Source organism: Aptenodytes patagonicus, chromosome 5, assembly GCF_965638725.1.
Source record: "Aptenodytes patagonicus chromosome 5, bAptPat1.pri.cur, whole genome shotgun sequence".
Classification (NCBI taxonomy): domain Eukaryota; kingdom Metazoa; phylum Chordata; class Aves; order Sphenisciformes; family Spheniscidae; genus Aptenodytes; species Aptenodytes patagonicus.
In genome coordinates, this window is record NC_134953.1 from 47,289,359 (window position 1) to 47,306,443 (window position 17,085).

At 39.9% G+C, this 17,085-nt stretch overlaps 1 protein-coding gene across 1 annotated transcript in view; it reads right to left on the reverse strand.

The window, feature by feature from the left end:
- HMCN1 (hemicentin 1) overlaps positions 1–17,085 on the reverse strand; it is a 209,103-nt gene that overhangs the window by 124,380 nt on the left and 67,638 nt on the right. The window contains exon 11 of the mRNA XM_076339558.1: positions 12,454–12,729. Coding sequence (XP_076195673.1) covers positions 12,454–12,729 — 276 coding nt within the window. The remainder of the gene's footprint in view (positions 1–12,453; positions 12,730–17,085) is intronic.

Sequence of the window (17,085 nt, forward strand, 5' to 3'; positions counted from 1 at the left end):
AGTTCTTGAATTAGCTATCATTTCTCAAGAGCCCACTCGTTTCCTCACTTTCTCTAGCAGTCTACCAATTCCTCAGCATAAAACACGCAGGCCTTTATAAAAGTTGGTAAGTCAGGATTCAGGGTGCAGAGACCAAATTAATTCACATGCCTACACAGTTTGCTTTGTTCCAAGATGCAGAATTTGGAGCTCCCAAATGCGGGCACCAATTCTAACAAAAAGCTGCCAGAACCAAGCAAAGTTTACCAACATGATCCAACAAGGTCACACAGCCAGGCTGAAATAAGAGTAAGTAGTGCCATGCCATCATTTTGAATAGAAACTATGAGACCATTAGTGGTTTCACATGGATTCAATTTGAACACGGTAATTATGTAATAATTAACTTAGAATTTTTAATGCACGCTTAAAACTCAAAGTAGCAACAGAGACAATTTTGGCATATTTGAGTCAAATTTGTGCAGACTCCTGAAAATGAAAGCCAATGAGCACAACCCTCTGGCAGGCCAACAGTAAGAATATAACCTGAACAATGAAAATAAAAGTCATGATGAATGTGCACACACATAGACAGAAATTAACAGCAAAATCATGTTAAAGACAGTTGAATCTGCAGTGTTAACAATGCCAATGGATGTTATGGATTTCAGCTGCATATTCATCAGAAAAGTGGTCGGTGAACTTCATAGAATTCATTCACGTACATCCTTAGACAGATTTCCTCAGTAAAAAAGACCACCAAAACAATTCACTGTGGCAACTGACATTTTCTTCTATGGTACATACAATTTTGTCTTACTTATAGCGGCAAGAAAAAGATCCACACCACTTAATGGATGAAAAAGTAGCAACTTGTAGTACTAACTGCTGCTACTTCATCTTAGTTATGGCACAAAACTGGCTACTATTAGATCAGTAGTATCAATCTTCATCTTAGGAGCTTTGCCTTTTGCTAATCACACACTGTATTATCATGTATTCCTCTACAGCTGATCTTTTTACTAGCAACCATAGAATGAAAAGCCTAAGCCTAACTCTCCCTTTTGGGAGAGTAAAAGACGCTAAATACATATAACACAGAGGTACCTTGAATCTAGGGCTGCTCTGCAAAGCTCTTTTTTTATTAGCTTCAGTGGGAATTACACCATCCTATAGACTCAGGTGACATTTGACAAGTTTTCATGGCTGCTAAGGAAAAATGTGTCTAAGAGCCAGTACACACAGCCTATTTATGTGTGGCATAATCCATCAAGAACAAGATGAAGGTGTGATGCTATGCAACTTCCAGGTGAACAGCATAAATCTTTCTAGTTCAGTCTGTCATAATGCAAACAGAAACAATTCAGAGTGCTACTACAAATGCCTTTCTGGAAGAACTAATACCATGCCCTTTTCATTATCATTGTGGGGAGAAAGATTATTTTCTAAGTTCTGTGTTGTAATACCATTTGCTTAAAAGCTGCTAACTAAAAACCACAGTATTTCTGGCCTGGAAGAAGAATCTCCCTGCAGAAGATTGTGCTGCTTCTAGGACAGAAGCGAGGCAGGTTCTGCCTCCTTGCAGGGCAAAAACACTGTGGGGATTAGTGACTGATAGAAAACCTGAGATAATGAGAAATTAAATGGTTTTCAAATGCTCAAACATCAAATTAAGAGCACAGATAAGAACAGCAGGAGATCTCTTCACCTTTTACATGGAAGGTTTTATCAAGAGTAGCATAGGTTTGGGAAATACAGGCTGGCAAGTCTACAGATATTATCAATCAAGTCACACTCTGCTGACTTTAGCAAGGTGTCTGTGCCTCTGCAGGTCCAACTTCACTTGATAATACAGACTAATTACATCCCATTACAGCTGCAAGGCAGAGGAGTACATAATAGTACATATGGATCTGTCCCATGGGTATCAGACATCTTACTGTCTGCCACAATCACAGTTACTATAGAATGATTTATCCCGTAAGACATCTTACTGAATAGGAGACCAAGGTTCCCAAGGAAAATGTAAGTAATTTTGAAATATAATTGGTAGTGACATCAGCATGCAAGTCATGGACATAATTCTGATTTAACTTTTTTAGTATACTTTTATTTAAAATATTTGCACTATGTTTTGTGTTTGAGTTTCATGAATAATTCACGTATGTTAGTGTTTCAGGCAAACTTATCTGCACACCCCTATTAAGCACACAAACCCCCCTCTTTCAAAGAGAAATGTAATTGCTGTTTTGAGGAAGGCTTTTTGATGCAGTATGGCATCTGGTGCTCAGGGGGTAGAACTATTATTGCCAGGACTCAATGACTCTGTTTTCAGTCATTAACTAGACATGTGAGCTTGTGAAGGATTCCGAGATCTATAAGTAAAAGTGTACACAAAAACCACACAGCTATACTGCCAAAGACAAGGAATAAATTAAATAATAAGCAACAACTAATTTGCATACAGTTGCAAAACTGTAAACACAGATGCATATAAGGCCTTATCATTTCCTTTCTTAAATTTATGTCCATTAACCTTCCCCAAGTTCCTTAGTTTTTCACTTGTAGAGTAGATTTAATAAAAAGCTGCAGGGTCCTGAAAAGTCCCTCCCGTGTTTCGTAACAGCTCTGAAATCTCTGAGCTCGCAGAGGAAAGGTACCAGAGGAAGGCAGGGCCACAGTTCCAGAAGGACTAGGATTAAATCCAGATACAAGGGGGCAGGGAGAGGCAAGAAATGGATGCAAGTTACAGAACTGTCCTCAAGTGATTCATGATGTGCACAGCTTTCTCAGCTATTTTTACTTTGTTTTAAATCCTTCCAAGAGACATTGGGAGATATTGTGCATGCTCTGGTCTTCAGGAAGGTCTCCTCTCATGTTGATATGGGGAAACTGTTCGTCTCAGATGGCAATTACACATTGTGCTTTGGCAACATACCATTGCCCATGCAGTAATTTTCACACAACAATATTATCAGGTGAGCAGAAGAAATATTTGTATTTAACATATAATCAATGAAATTAATTGAAAAACGTCAATATACACGGCTGTAATTCTAGCTAGTAGCTTGAGTATCAGTGAGGCCACGTTTGCCACTAATTAACCATCTCGTTTTCTTGCTCAAAGGCCAGCAACCACGCAGGCATGCAGAATGGGCTTTCTTGTATGACAGGTCAATTCGATTTCTTTTGCTTTGTTCTTTGTGTCATAGGGGAGAAGATTTGCACATGGGCAGGAGAAGCAGTGCCAATCCCATTCAAGGCTGTAGAGTAAAACCTTTTAAACAACACAGATCATGTGTAAAGCTTCTGAAGAGAAAGGAGGTTGTTGTGAAGATTTCAGGGTCTGAAGCATTCACACTTGTAACCATCGTTGGTCCTAATATTCATTAAAACCATTTGAAGCAGTTAAACTTAGCATGAAAAAGGGACAGCAAATACCAAATTTTTTATTTCATACAACATAAAAAACCCTCTTATCACCCTTTACTAATAAAAACCAGACTTATTACCAATGTTTTTTCACTACTTTCTGCATGCTTTTTTTTAACAGAAACTTTTCCCCAAAAGCCACCCTGCAGATGGTATTTGACTGAACCATTACTTGTAAAGTATCAATATTTTTGTGCCGCACCCTCAAGATTCTTGTCTTTCACACTAAGAGCATTTTTGGAAAACTGAATGATTCAACCTATTCACCTGACAAGCAATGCATTAACAAGGCTAAATAAGAACAACTATTTAAATGTATCTAGATCAAAAAAATACCACGTAAGAATGCAACCTCTGCAGCAGTTTGCACACGCTTGTTGCAAATTTTTACAAGGGTTTCATTTTTGTAAAATTTCACTTCCTCAAGACCTTACAGTAAACATCCAGACCCTCCCACATACACAGAGATACTGGCAGAGAACAGATGGAGCCCCATCCATGTGTCCAGTCTGTTCACAAGCCGTTCTCTGTAGTTGCAACCCATTCTTGTTAGCATCAATTAAAAGGGTCTGAATTGACCTACTTGGGCTTCTAACTACCAAGATACTGCAAGAGCAGATGCTTATCACAAAGCCCTGTTTTTAATAATACAGGAACTATAGTGATGGTGTGAAAAACTAATTCTCTTCAGACTGAAGGCCTGCGTGACCACAGTGATGTCTACGAATTCTTGTATTACTGTGAGTTTTATGGATATGTCTTACTTTTTCCATGTGGAAACATATAAATGGAAGTAAATGGCTTTGATCTCAAACTGTCTAAAAACCGACATTACATTAGTGTCAAGAGTGCATACTGGGAAGGCGCGGGGGGGGGGTGGGAAAAAATCCAACTCTACTATTATGATACCTATTAACATATGTCAGTAAGTGAGACAGAGACTGGGGTTATGCAGATACTGAAGAATTCCTCCCAGAGCGTAGATTTCCACTTTGATGTCAGATCAGGCGCAGAATTCACATTATATCCTATGTTATGAAATAACACCACCAATACACATGACCTGTCACTACATTTGCAAAAGGAATCCTTTCCATTCAGCTGATTTCTATTAAGTTTAAATCACATTTTAGCAATATACATTGGAATTAATATTCAAATCAATTTTTTTTTTGTTCACAAGCCAAATGAAAGAAGCGTAGAAGAAAAATTGCACATAAACAGAAAAACTGACAAAGGCTCCTGTTTGAATAGCAAGCTGAGAACAGATTTCTTACAGCATAAAGATCAAAACATTCAATAGGGATAAACAAAAAGTAGCCTTCAGCATTAACCAGCCAATCACATTCATCTGTACTTTTGATATCAACCAAGTGAACTTTAATTAAAAGGAATATTGTCTTTGGACATTACCATCTTGCTTCATTCACTTGCCAGCTGTCTCACTTAACTGCCAAGTTCCCACTGATCTCCTTCCCAATCCACCCTCGACCATGCAGAACCGCAGGGTGTGCCACCCTGCATCATCCCTTGCCCTGGCACTCTGCAAAGGTGACGCTGCACAACAAACTACAGAAACATCTGTTTCCATAACTGCTTATGCATTAGCTCAGGTAAAAGATACACTGCAGTAGCATTCATGGTTGCTTCTGTGAGACTCTCCATGAAACTTCCAAGCACAAATTTGACTTCTATAGGGTGAAAGGGGGAGCATTATTGGGATGATCCTGTTGTTCAGCCAGGGAGTATGCACAAGCTGCAATTTCACCAACTCCAACAGCACTCTTCGCAACTGCAGGATAGAACAAGTTGATCTGCTGTGATATACTATGCAGCATCCACCCCAGCACTAGAAGTATGCTGTGAAAGCGTGATGGTGTGCTCCCCCTCCCAGCCTGACCTTTATCTCCCATAACACTGCTCAAGCGATAAGCACCAGTGGTGGTCATAATGAATGCATCTGGTCACGATGGCTGCATCCAGCTCAAAGTGGATTTGGGAGACATAACAACACAATAGCCAAGGGCTAGTTTGAGCCATGCACCCACCTAACCACAGTGCTAGTCAATGTAAACTGAAATCTGTGATCTGTATGCAAATATGACTGAGTCAATCATCTTACCCCCACAAATAATGAGCAGCCCAAGAGCCCTTTGAGCCCTCCTGCACGGCAGTGGGCTGCATGACAGGATCTCCCCTTGAGTAGCGATGCCTCTCAAGGTTACTCCTCGAGGTTGAGAGATTCCTTGCCGCAACAGATCCTCGGTAAGTGATTAATACCTTGCTAAACTTTGTAAGCTTTGCTAAGATTATATCTTAGATTGATTGTGCACATATAATCCTTTAGACATAAACCGTTGACCAAGTCCGGGACTAAGTTTGGATCCAGCCGCACCTAGACGCCTCTAAGGGGAGGAGTTTAGAATGCAAGGGGGTCCTCTCTGAACCTCATGACTCAACAGGAGGGTCTCCCTAACAGTTTTGTCTGACCCTGTCCTCTATGCACTAAATACTCAAGTGTACCTTGCTATCAAATCTTCTTAAACCACTGTCGCATTTACTATCAAACTTTGTTAAATCGCTGTATCAATCGTTATATCAATAAACATATTGCTGCTTCTCTTACGAGTGAAGGGCATCACTCCATCTGCGACAGAAAGACAACAGGGGAAGGATCACCTATTTTCTCTCTGCAGCCAAAAGAACTACTTTCCAAAAGACATGCAGATATGCACTACAGTCAAAGTGTCTTCTCACCAAAGTTGTTTTTCATAACCTCCCTGCACTTCCTTGTAACTTGGCATTCATTGACCATATGCAGACTCTAACAGAAAAAAATTAAGTGCGTGATAAGTATTCACCAGCTGTGAACAAGAGGCCATAAAGAAAGCGTCTGACACCATACATACCACATGCCTGGCCTTTACAATGACCTCTCTGCAGGAGAAAGACCTGCAGAAAGAAAGGAAATGGGTTCCTTCCTCGTCATGTCCCTGTCCCAGGTTTGTACTCAGTCCTAGAAGTTGGCAGACTCAGGAAAAACCACTTGGTGAACACCTTTACAGATGAAAAAGTCAGGCTTCCTGCTCCAGCAGAGCAGCACTGACATGCTGCAGATAAACAAACATCATCTTGGAAAAACAGTACTTTACAGAAAGTGAAATAGGGGACTTCGACCTCTGGAACTTAGTGGGTTCTTCTCAGGGGACATGTCCCCATCTTCACATGATAAGAGAGACAGTTCACTTTATTGAAATGTAAATTGAACTTGTTTATGCTCCTATGCATTACCAAGGACTGCACACAGCCCTCCTGGAAGGGTCACCAATCCAACGCCTTTCTTACAGCTACAAGTACAATACTTAATAGTTTAATTAATGATTTCCTTGTGCTTTTTATTAACTGTTGCAGTAACAGAGATCAGATATCCTGCAAGAAGCTAGTTTCCAAGACATCCACATGGTATATTGCCTTGAACCAGAGGTTTGGGTAGGTCAGAAGACATCCAGGAGTACTGATTTCTAAGCATGTTATGGTTCCACTCCTCCAAAACTCCTCTTAGAAATCCTTCTAAAGGCCTACATTTTCTGTGAGAAAGCAGCAAGAAAGTAATGAGCAAGAAATCAAATGACAGAAATTAAGATACATGACACTAATTTCCTGTTTTATTTAATACCCTACCTTTTTATATTTCATTGTTAGAACTTAATTCTTTGAAGTAAGAGCTCTTCCTACAATGCATAATCTGAATACTATAAAAAATTACAAAAGCTTAATCGTCACTTATTTAGTTGAATTTGTGACAAGTTATCTAAAAGACGCAGAAAATGTAAAGATATTTCTAGCTGCGTGAAAGAGCTTTTTTTGTCCTGCTTTTGTACTGATCTGTAGAGGATCTCATCCAAAGAATATTATCAAAAGAAACCTCCCAAACAATAAATTCAGGCCAACTCATGAAATCAGGCCATAAGAGTGATTGGTCTAATAACACCACGATTTTTTCCCCATCAGTTCCCTTTCACCAAATGTAGAAAAGAACCTCTCGCAAACGGCAGCTGTGTGGAGAAGACAAATGAACTTGGGGATACTCATTAATTTTCTTGAGTGGCAGAGAACTCCACAGAGGCTGCTCAGGCCATTCCTGACCCTTCTGCCAACCTGCATTTCCTGTGCAAGAGGCTAGTTTCTGAAGAACAGCTTAATGACTATCATTGAGCCTGCTGTGAATGATAATTAGCACCTAGCAGACTGATAGGTATTGATTCAGCTTGCTTTCTTGCAAAGAATACTGACTTTTACATCAAAGAACATTGCTGAGAGTTCAACTGTTTTACTTCCTGCTCTAACAGGGGTGGAAGTGCCACAGTGATACCAGATTTGAGGTAATAACTTTAAAATATGCAGCCTGGAAAAAATATCAACTCATCTTCTCAGACAGTTCCAAATAACAGCCTAGAAAGAAGCACAGAAGGCACTAAACTGCTTTTCATTCTTTAGGACAGACACCTTGCATTTAATTAACTTTCTAAATTTGAAATAGCAAGTAAATCAGTAATACTTCAATTTTATTCCCTTTCTTGTTTTCTCCATGTTTAAAGAACTCAGTACAGTATAACAAATTTCTCCTTGCCCATTATTACAGCGTGTACCCATGTATCTAAGTGAATGTATTAAGATGTTTATTTCTGTATTATCTCTTTTCAGAGAAAAGAGCAGAGCAAATTCAGGGAACAGAGCACTGGGTTATGCCAAGGAAGTAATTTACCTTTTGTCCATCTAGGCAGTCTCTTTCCTGGACTTATTCCAGATATAAACACATCCATGCATGAAAGTCCTATTGTATTCATTCAGTTCTGGTTTCTGCTCCTTGTCTGGGACGTACCTGGGTATTACCATTGCTTTGGTTGAGCCAAGTCACATACATTGTCTCCTGGGCATTTTTTTTTTCCAACCTGGATTTCAAGCTATTAGTTGGCTGGTAAGTGCCCACATCAGTTCCCTACAGTAGACAGCACACTTGCATCTTGTCAGGCTATATAGGTCCTGCTTTCCCCCGCTGCGCATCTAATGTAGTTGAATCTGTTTATACAGTAGGACAGTACTTGTCACGTGTTGGCTTGACAAAAGATCACTCAGCAGACTTATTACAGCAATGACAATTCTTCAATGCCTAAAGTCAAACATACACTTTATTTCTTATGTGGGCAGGTGGAACACATAATATGTATGCTTATTTCTTGCAGGTGCAGCTTAGGTGTTTCTAGCACTTAACTGCTAGTACAGATTACACTGAATTATTTAACAGTGCTACTTGTAAGCAGATGCTAGAAATGCCTTTCAGTTGTGATGGTGATACCAGACAGGCATTAAGCATTTTTAAATGTTCAGCAAATAAGCAGGTAAAGGAAACCCATCATGCTATGGACAGAACAGTAACTACAGCATGTATGATTTTATTCTACCTGTACATTTAGATAAAGAAATACATCAGAATAGTACGCTGACCTGCATGCTGTTCATCAATGAGCTCGATGCACAGCAGCTGGCACTTCATTACCTTAGATGGCTCCCAATAAGACAAATGTTCAGTGTTGCCTCACTTCTTGTTCATCTACTGCTGGAATTCATCATATGCTGAGATTACTAAACTCAAACATCTACTCATCACCAACATAAACACAAGCAAAAGCTGTAAAAGTTTCTACATACTATACAGCTGTGTTGTAGAGGCAAAAGACAGTTGCAATCATTAAAAGAAGTGCTTCATTGTCTACTCTTACTTACTCACACCAGCAAACATGCAAAGCCACGACTACCATAAAATCACATTTAGCATCACCCAAATTTCAGGGATCTGAGTTTTAAGTGTGCATTTGAAATTCTTGGAGGGGTAAGGAAACAAAAAACCCACCACAAATCAATCTCTTCAGTATGCACACTGCTTCAGTTAAAAAAAAAAGCCCAAATTCCTCAAAATCCATGCTTATGGAATTTCCCTCATCAGTGAGAAATGTATCACAGAAAAGTTTATAGGATCATCAATGTTTCACACTCCTGGCCAATCTCTAGCCTCACACGGCTGCAATATGCTCCTCCAGGCTTCTAATATATTTCTGAAGCATCTGAAAAAGTAGCAAATGCCCTTACAAGTTAATTTATGTTTCCATATAACACCAATCTGTTGGGACGACTTGAGCAATTCACAGTATGCAGCCACCATTTAACAAGGTCCAAAGATGAGCGTGTATTTTAAAAGTTAGTCATAGCACTCAATAAACACCAATACAATCCTAGAAGGCTTGAGAGCTTGTACTCCTTGAAATTTATAAAACTGAATTCAGTGACCTTTCAGGCTACTCTGAGCAGTATACTGCCACTCCACAAACAGGCACAAGTTTTAAATGGGATCTTCATCTAGCTGTGCTCAGTATTAACGTGGGACAATTAGTGACTTAGTATAGTATGTTCTTCTTAACACAGAAAACACAACCGGGGGAAAAAGTCAGCTCTCGTTCAAGATTTCAGTCTGTATTTGTACAGCTGCTGGCACAAAAATCAGATGAATGTTCTCTTTCAGAAACAGCAGCAACAAACGGAAAGCTTTCAAAACAAGGGTTTACTACAATCCACTTAAGCATGTAAAGCAGATGCTGGGTTATTTTTAGAGCTACCAACATTTGTTCTCTGCCTTAACTCCCACTCCAGAAGGAAAATGGGGATGAAAGCAGTGTTTATTCTCTTGTGATCCAAAATTCAGAGATCTATATGGAACTGTCCCAACAATAATAAAGGGCTTCAATATGAATTTAATTTGACATTCTGAATTACTTACAACTACGCAAAGCATGAACCCATCTCAATCTATTAACAAGACTTCAAATTTCCTTCTTCAGAATGTTAATAATGACAACTCTTATAAAGCTTTTGCTTCTTACATATAGTCAAATACTTTACTCTTTTGCTGCCAAAATATGTCGTTCTTTTGAATACTATTCTACACCCTAACAAGCACTACAGGTTGTACATGACACAATCACACACCAGAGTACCTCCAGAAATCTGATAGAAATCATTTTGTCCAAGCAAACTAAAATGACCACAAATAATACTGCATACTACCATCCTGATACCATTCAGCTTCTGCACATAGCCATTTGAAATGCTGGCAGTAGATTACTTTTTCCAAACAAAAAGAGGCACTTACTAAAGAAATCTGAATTCAGCTGCAGCTTAGCATTTCCTATGTATTTATTCTGTTCTAAGCATCTTTCATCAGAAATGAAAGAAAACACAACTCAGACTCTCAACTAAGCCTGTCTAAACGGTCTAAGAGGGTTATCTCAGACATGTTTTAAAGCTGTTAGCAATACCAGTACCAGCCAAAACGTAATTCCCAACTATTTGATAGAATCATTCTACATATATAAGTGATTTGAAACTCAATATTCTGCTGTGGCAGCAGTAAACTTCTTTAGCTTTACTATAAAAAAAAAACTGCCAGAAGTAATTTGGTCATTGTGTTAAAGCTCCCAGCTGGTATACAGACATTAGGGAAGAATATCTAAATCCCAGGAAGAGATGAATGAGGGCAGGGGGGTGCTTCTCTTGCTACCTTTGACATGCTTGAATGAGTGTCTTGATGGAAGAGTCCTGTAGAATTTAAAACTAAGTTTTCCAAACGTATGGGGGTTGATGTTTTTTCACGGCTTTTTTTCCTTCAGCCTTGCTAGAAATTTAAGTTATACCCTTAGATGGCTACAGCAGAGTTAATTCAAACAGATCAATGAAGAAACACTTCATTCTGCTGTATTTTGTAATAGATGCTACATAATTGATTGCACACCTACTTATTCCACCTTGGTAAACCAACATGCTCTTCCCATAAGAAAAACTACACCCCATTAAGTTAAGTAAGTGTTACAAGTCTATTTCTGACCTTTCTCTGTTTTAGAGCACTTGAAGCCAGGCAATTCCATTGAATTTTTCTTTTTTTCCATAATTCTAAGTCTTCCATCAGTTAACAAAGTACTAGAATTACAGCAGCAAAGTTAATGAAGCTACCCACTCTGCACAGAATATGACCCAGTATCATCAGCAAGCAGAAATCCTGTTGGAGTCACCTACAAGTAGACAGAATAGTTTTCTTTCTAAAACATTTTGAGTTCTGTCTCTTCTTACCCACAGATGGGCAGCTAGGAACCAAAGGTTCAAACCTCCTCGTGACGAAGGGCAAACAGAGAGAAACCTGCAGTACTTTCAAATTTTAAAAGGATTTGCTCCAAGATGAATTACTGCATTTATACATATTTTTTGGAAATTTGTTCCTGGTATGAAGCAACAGCACAGATCTAGACCTTGTTTGATCTCATCCATGCTGCCTTTTTCAGTTCTGACATATTTTTTAAGTCCTTGCCTTCATAAAATCTAGCCCTTCACAGAATCATGATTAGTTCTTAGCTTGTATTGACTGGCGCTATAAAACAGATACATAATACACAGAAAAACTTAGAAGTACTATTCTGTTATAAAGAGAGATAAAATAATCCAGATGAACACAAAAACTTTTACCAATTTATCTACAACACATATATAACTATAGTTATAGTTTCACTGAAAAAATAAAAGTAATCCACACAGCCAGCCTGTAAATTTTCTCAAAGTAGAGGTTGGCTACAAATATTGGGGAGTGGTATGTGTGTGTGTAGCTATTTCTGTGCTCTACTCTTTAGGAGACACTAACAACAAAACTACCTCAGGCTCCATTCACTTGTACAGCAGTTAAATTGACAGTTACAGGAGGAGGATCAAAGCACTGCTCAGAGACACACAGCACAAGGCAGTCTCGCAAAACGAGCACTAGTGCTGTCTGGTGACTCCCATTGCCATTTTAAAACAGGGAAGAACTACATAATGTTCTGTCAGCCTCCAAGTGGTTTTAAACAGGCATGAATAAAATACAAGAGTTACTAAGAGAGACAGCTCACAAGATAAAGAAAATATAAACCATGACAGAGTAAGTTTAACATACAGTTTCCTTGTTACCTTGCACTGTAAGGAAGACTGATGCTGTGGTAGATCCACCTTCATTAGAAGCGATGCAGTTGTACTTGCCAGCATCCGTGAGCTTTACAGTCTTCACCTCTAAAGACAGGTTGCTCATCATCCTTATTCGCAGGGGCTCCTTAAGCCTCACATCCCTGCCATTTCTCTGCCAGGTGAGATTGTAACGCACTGTGCTTAAAGCTAGGCAGGTCAAGATGGCTCCTTTGCCAGGGACAACTGTGACATTATTAGGGACCTGAATCATGGGTGGAGGCTCTGCATAAGAAGAACAGAATAAAGAACAAAACTTATATGAGAAAAAGATTTGGGAACCTTTGCTTCATTTGTGGATTCTTGATAAACAACTTCAAGTAAACGATAGCGTTAAAAAAAGAAGTAATATTGGTTTAACATTTAGTTTCATTTCACATTGCTGAAGCCATGAAACAGAAGCCAGGGCAGCGTCCTCATTCCCTGATGCTAAGCTACCTGACAGGAGCTTACATCGCAAGAACAAACCTGATTTAGGTCAAAACTATTGTATCATGTAGAATGAAAGACCACATCACATGTGAGAGAGCACTGTGTTCTTTGAGCTCATCATGCACTGGGGTAAGCCAACAAGAGATCGGAGCGCCACAGCAACAGAAGAGACGACCGCCACCAGGTCTCAGAGCCTGATCTCTGACTGAGGTGTGACTACACATGGTGGAATCTGAGCTACGCACTACATTTTTACAGACTTGTATATGAAAAAAAAAACCATGTTACTAGCAAGCTCTTCTATTAGCAACAATGAAGCCAAGTCAACAGCTGCTCTACGCACCATTATTAAGTTCTTTTCATGACTGTTTCTAGAAGGGAATATGGAAGGAGAGAGCATCTGTTCCCATAAGTTTATCTGATCAAGGACCTTGTCAAATAGGATAAGGAAAAGGGGAGGTAATAAACACAGTATACAGAGACACAGATCTGACAGATGAACAATAGCACAGACAATGACAAGAAACAAACTTCATCATGCTAATTGATGGGCTATGAAGAAGCTACGAGCATCATTTCAAAGAGGAGCCAACCTGGACTTTGCAACTGATAAGGACACAAACCTGGGGGTCCCAGATATGGCGGGGGAGGAAGGGAGGCAGAAGCTGTTGAACTATGCAAATTGATAAAGGAATATGCAGGGGAAGTGAATTAGGGAGGAGCAAAGGAATGAGTAGGCAGAAAGGGGCATAAAAGGGGCCTATTGCATGTAAAACATCGCCAGTCACTACTCTTGTCCAACTGAGCCCTGCTCCTGATCACTCACCACAGTCTGTCCTGTCATCTTATTAAATCTTTTTCTAACTCTCTCTCTGTGTAATCTCACTCCCTATCCCTTCTGTGCGTGTCCTGCAAGGACTAAGTGCCAGCTACTGTGGGGACCAGTGTGAGTGGACAGGGTGCCAGCTACTGCAGTCAGACCAGGGGGTGTAGGCACCCTGGGCCTGTGGCGTCAGCTACTGGAGAGGCTGCAGTCTGAGTACCAGCTACTGGAGCAGGCGAGGATCTCAGACAATTCTATACTTTCCCCAAACCATGTGCGCGTAGGGGGTGTGCGTGCAGTTTGTTAGCAAATTTCAAGCTGGAACAGCTGGCAAGAAGCAGGTAAGAGGGCCCAGGACCTCGGCAGGGATATTGGGGGGACAGAGGGGCCCTGCCAATACTCAAGGGATCTGCAAATGTGCACATGGCTCTAGAGCACAGTGCATGTGTGCTCTCACTAGTGAGCTTCAATCCTTACCAGCCAGGGAGGAGGAGGGGAGTTGGCTGTCCCATACTTTATGCAAGTCCTGTGTGTAGCTGCTGTTGAAGGCAGCACCTTGTCTGTGGCAGTCTGTGGAGCCGACTGTGTCAGTGTCCTCTGTGTGTCTGTGATACATGCTCAGCTTCACTACTGACGAATTTGCAAACAAGAAAGCAGTAGCAGTGTCCATGGGTCCGCAACAGAGACCCTCAGGTCCCTGGGCACATGGGGCTGAGCTCCAGCAGCCAGGCAGGAGGAATTCCTAGGCTGGAGCTGCAGCAACTTACAACATCCCTTAATAGTTTCCACTCAAATCTTAGGTAATTTCATTATCTTTTCCTTCCTATCTGTACACATTTTATGTTGCAACTTCCACTATTTGTTATTATTTGCTTTCCACTCTACTCATCTGTACACTATCACACTCCTGAAAGAAAGCAGCTGCAATAATTTTGTACTAGAATTAAACTTTGAAACCACAGATGCTTAAAATAGAAGCAGTCATCCTGATCCTTCTTGATATATCACTGATAAAGGAGGCAACATTTAAATGTTAGAGAAAGAAAATACACTATGTATCACTTTATGCATTCCCATTAAAAACACATATATATTCCATTTGTTTTTCCCCAGACTCGTTCTTGAAAAAAGAAAGATCTGCAATGAATAATATTCTGAGTGAGATGCTTTAGCAGAAATAAGACAGCTGTAAGAGCAAGACCAAATCTTTATCAGTACACACCAAAAAACAATTATCCTAAGAAAACCAAGGATAACAGGGAATAAAAAAAAAGTCTGTATTTATTAAGGGTGAAAGTTACTCCTAAGCTCAGAGCCAACCATAACTCCTCCTCACTTAAGTCTCATGTGGGGTCTCAGATGAGGTTCACAAGCCTTATGCTAGATCTCTGCATAGCAATGAATCACTCATACACTCTGCAGGCTGGGTGTGCAACTCTCCTTCCCTATAAACACTGTCCCTAACAGCAATCACCCTCATTAACAAAGCTGTGTATTTTAACACATGCAGAGGAGAGTCAAGAAAAGCTAGACTTGCTTACTGAGAATGGAGTTTCTCCCCTGCACTTTAGGTTTTGGTTTGTTTGGGAGAAATGACAAATCTTCTAATGCTTTCTATGGGCATATCACCAAGTATGTTACTTAAAGAAACTTAGAAAAGAGAGAAATGAAGGCCAGTACAGGACTAAAATCCCCATCTTTTGCATGTCAGTCCAGTGGGGCATGACATCTTTTGGACTACACCAGCCTCTTACCACAATAGTGCAAATACATAGCAATCCCCCAGCCAAACTCTAAGCTGGATCCCCTGTATTCAGAGCGCTTCAGTTAAGGTGCCTGCACAAGCTAACAAGCCATTTGACATTTTGAAGATTTAATACTAGTAAGACAAAGTCAAACTCAAGTGTTTGCTTTTTCTGAAACTAGCAAATGTTGACATAGTTCCAATACCTTTCACACCGCAGTTGACAAAATGGATTATCTGTGATACACTGTCTGTCAGCTGGGCAAACTAAGAATACTTGAAAAGATTGTTTACTTTGCTTAAAGAAGAAATTTCAAGTAATTTTCTTTCAAATATTTGTACACAAGGATTTCAAAGCATCTCCCTCACATTAATCCTCTGCATGGCTCAAAACAGAACTAATTGCTCATGTTTACATAGTGAGTCAGTCTCAGTCGATCTCTCAGTGCTCTGTAAATGAGAGGATACGTGAATTTTTCCCCTCATCACTCTTGACTTTCAAGTGCTACCAATATCACAAGAAAAAAGTTAGGATTTGCTTTCAGTTTTCTCTGTGAGGAGGAGGATGGTTGCAACTTCCAGACCAAGAATCTTTTATGTCCACAGTTTCTGGGGCAGAATATAACAGCTTCTGTCCTCCAAAACATGGTTTGAAACAAGCATGTGGGAATACCCTATCCACCTGAAGGATTTTCATAGCCAAAATATAAAAAAGTGCTCTAGAGCTAGGACGTGGGTAAGTATTGATGTTACTGTTCTATTCTACTCAAGTACTTTGTGTGACTAAAAGGATGTTCCTCTCCTCAAATTTACCACTTGGTGTAAGAGGGCTGTTTCTCTACAAACTTTGCCTTGCATGGAATCAGTATCACACTGGTTTCTTTGGATTTGCTCATACTGCAGTGAGAGGAACATCTTTGCTTGGAAAAGAGAAGGTGAAGGGATATATAATCACCCTCTTCAACTACTGAGTGGGTTGTTTTAGAGAATACAGAGTTAGAGTCTTCTCAGTGCACACACACACACAAAAAAAAAAAGGGATGAGAGTCTGGTCATAATAGGCAGCAGGGGAAATTCTGACTAGACATGCAAAGTATTTTCCTAGTGGGGGTAGTTAAACACTGAAGGCTGCCCATAGAACTTATGAAATCTCTATCCTTGGGGGACATTCAAAGTTTGATTGGACAAGTTCCTGAGAAATGCAATCAAGCTTGGAAGTTAATTCTGCTTGGAGCTGTGAGTTGGACTAGGTAACTTCCAAAGGTCCCTCCAGCCTGAATTGTTTTGTGATTCTATGATTCATAATCCAGGTTAACTAACCTGAATTAGCTATTACAAGAGATAAAAGACAAGACAACTTCGATTTCAAGCAGTTATATGAACCTCTGAGGCTGAATTCAAACTGCTGTTCTGAGCTCTACTATCCTCACTGCCACTGTAAATTAACTGACTCAGCCCCAGTGTTTTCCCCTAGTCAAGAGCAACAACTTACACTTCTGCATGACAGACATCTGACCAACACAAACAGAAGGCTATATAGAACGGATTTTTGTTTCAAAACAGAAATTTTTCCCTTTCCCTC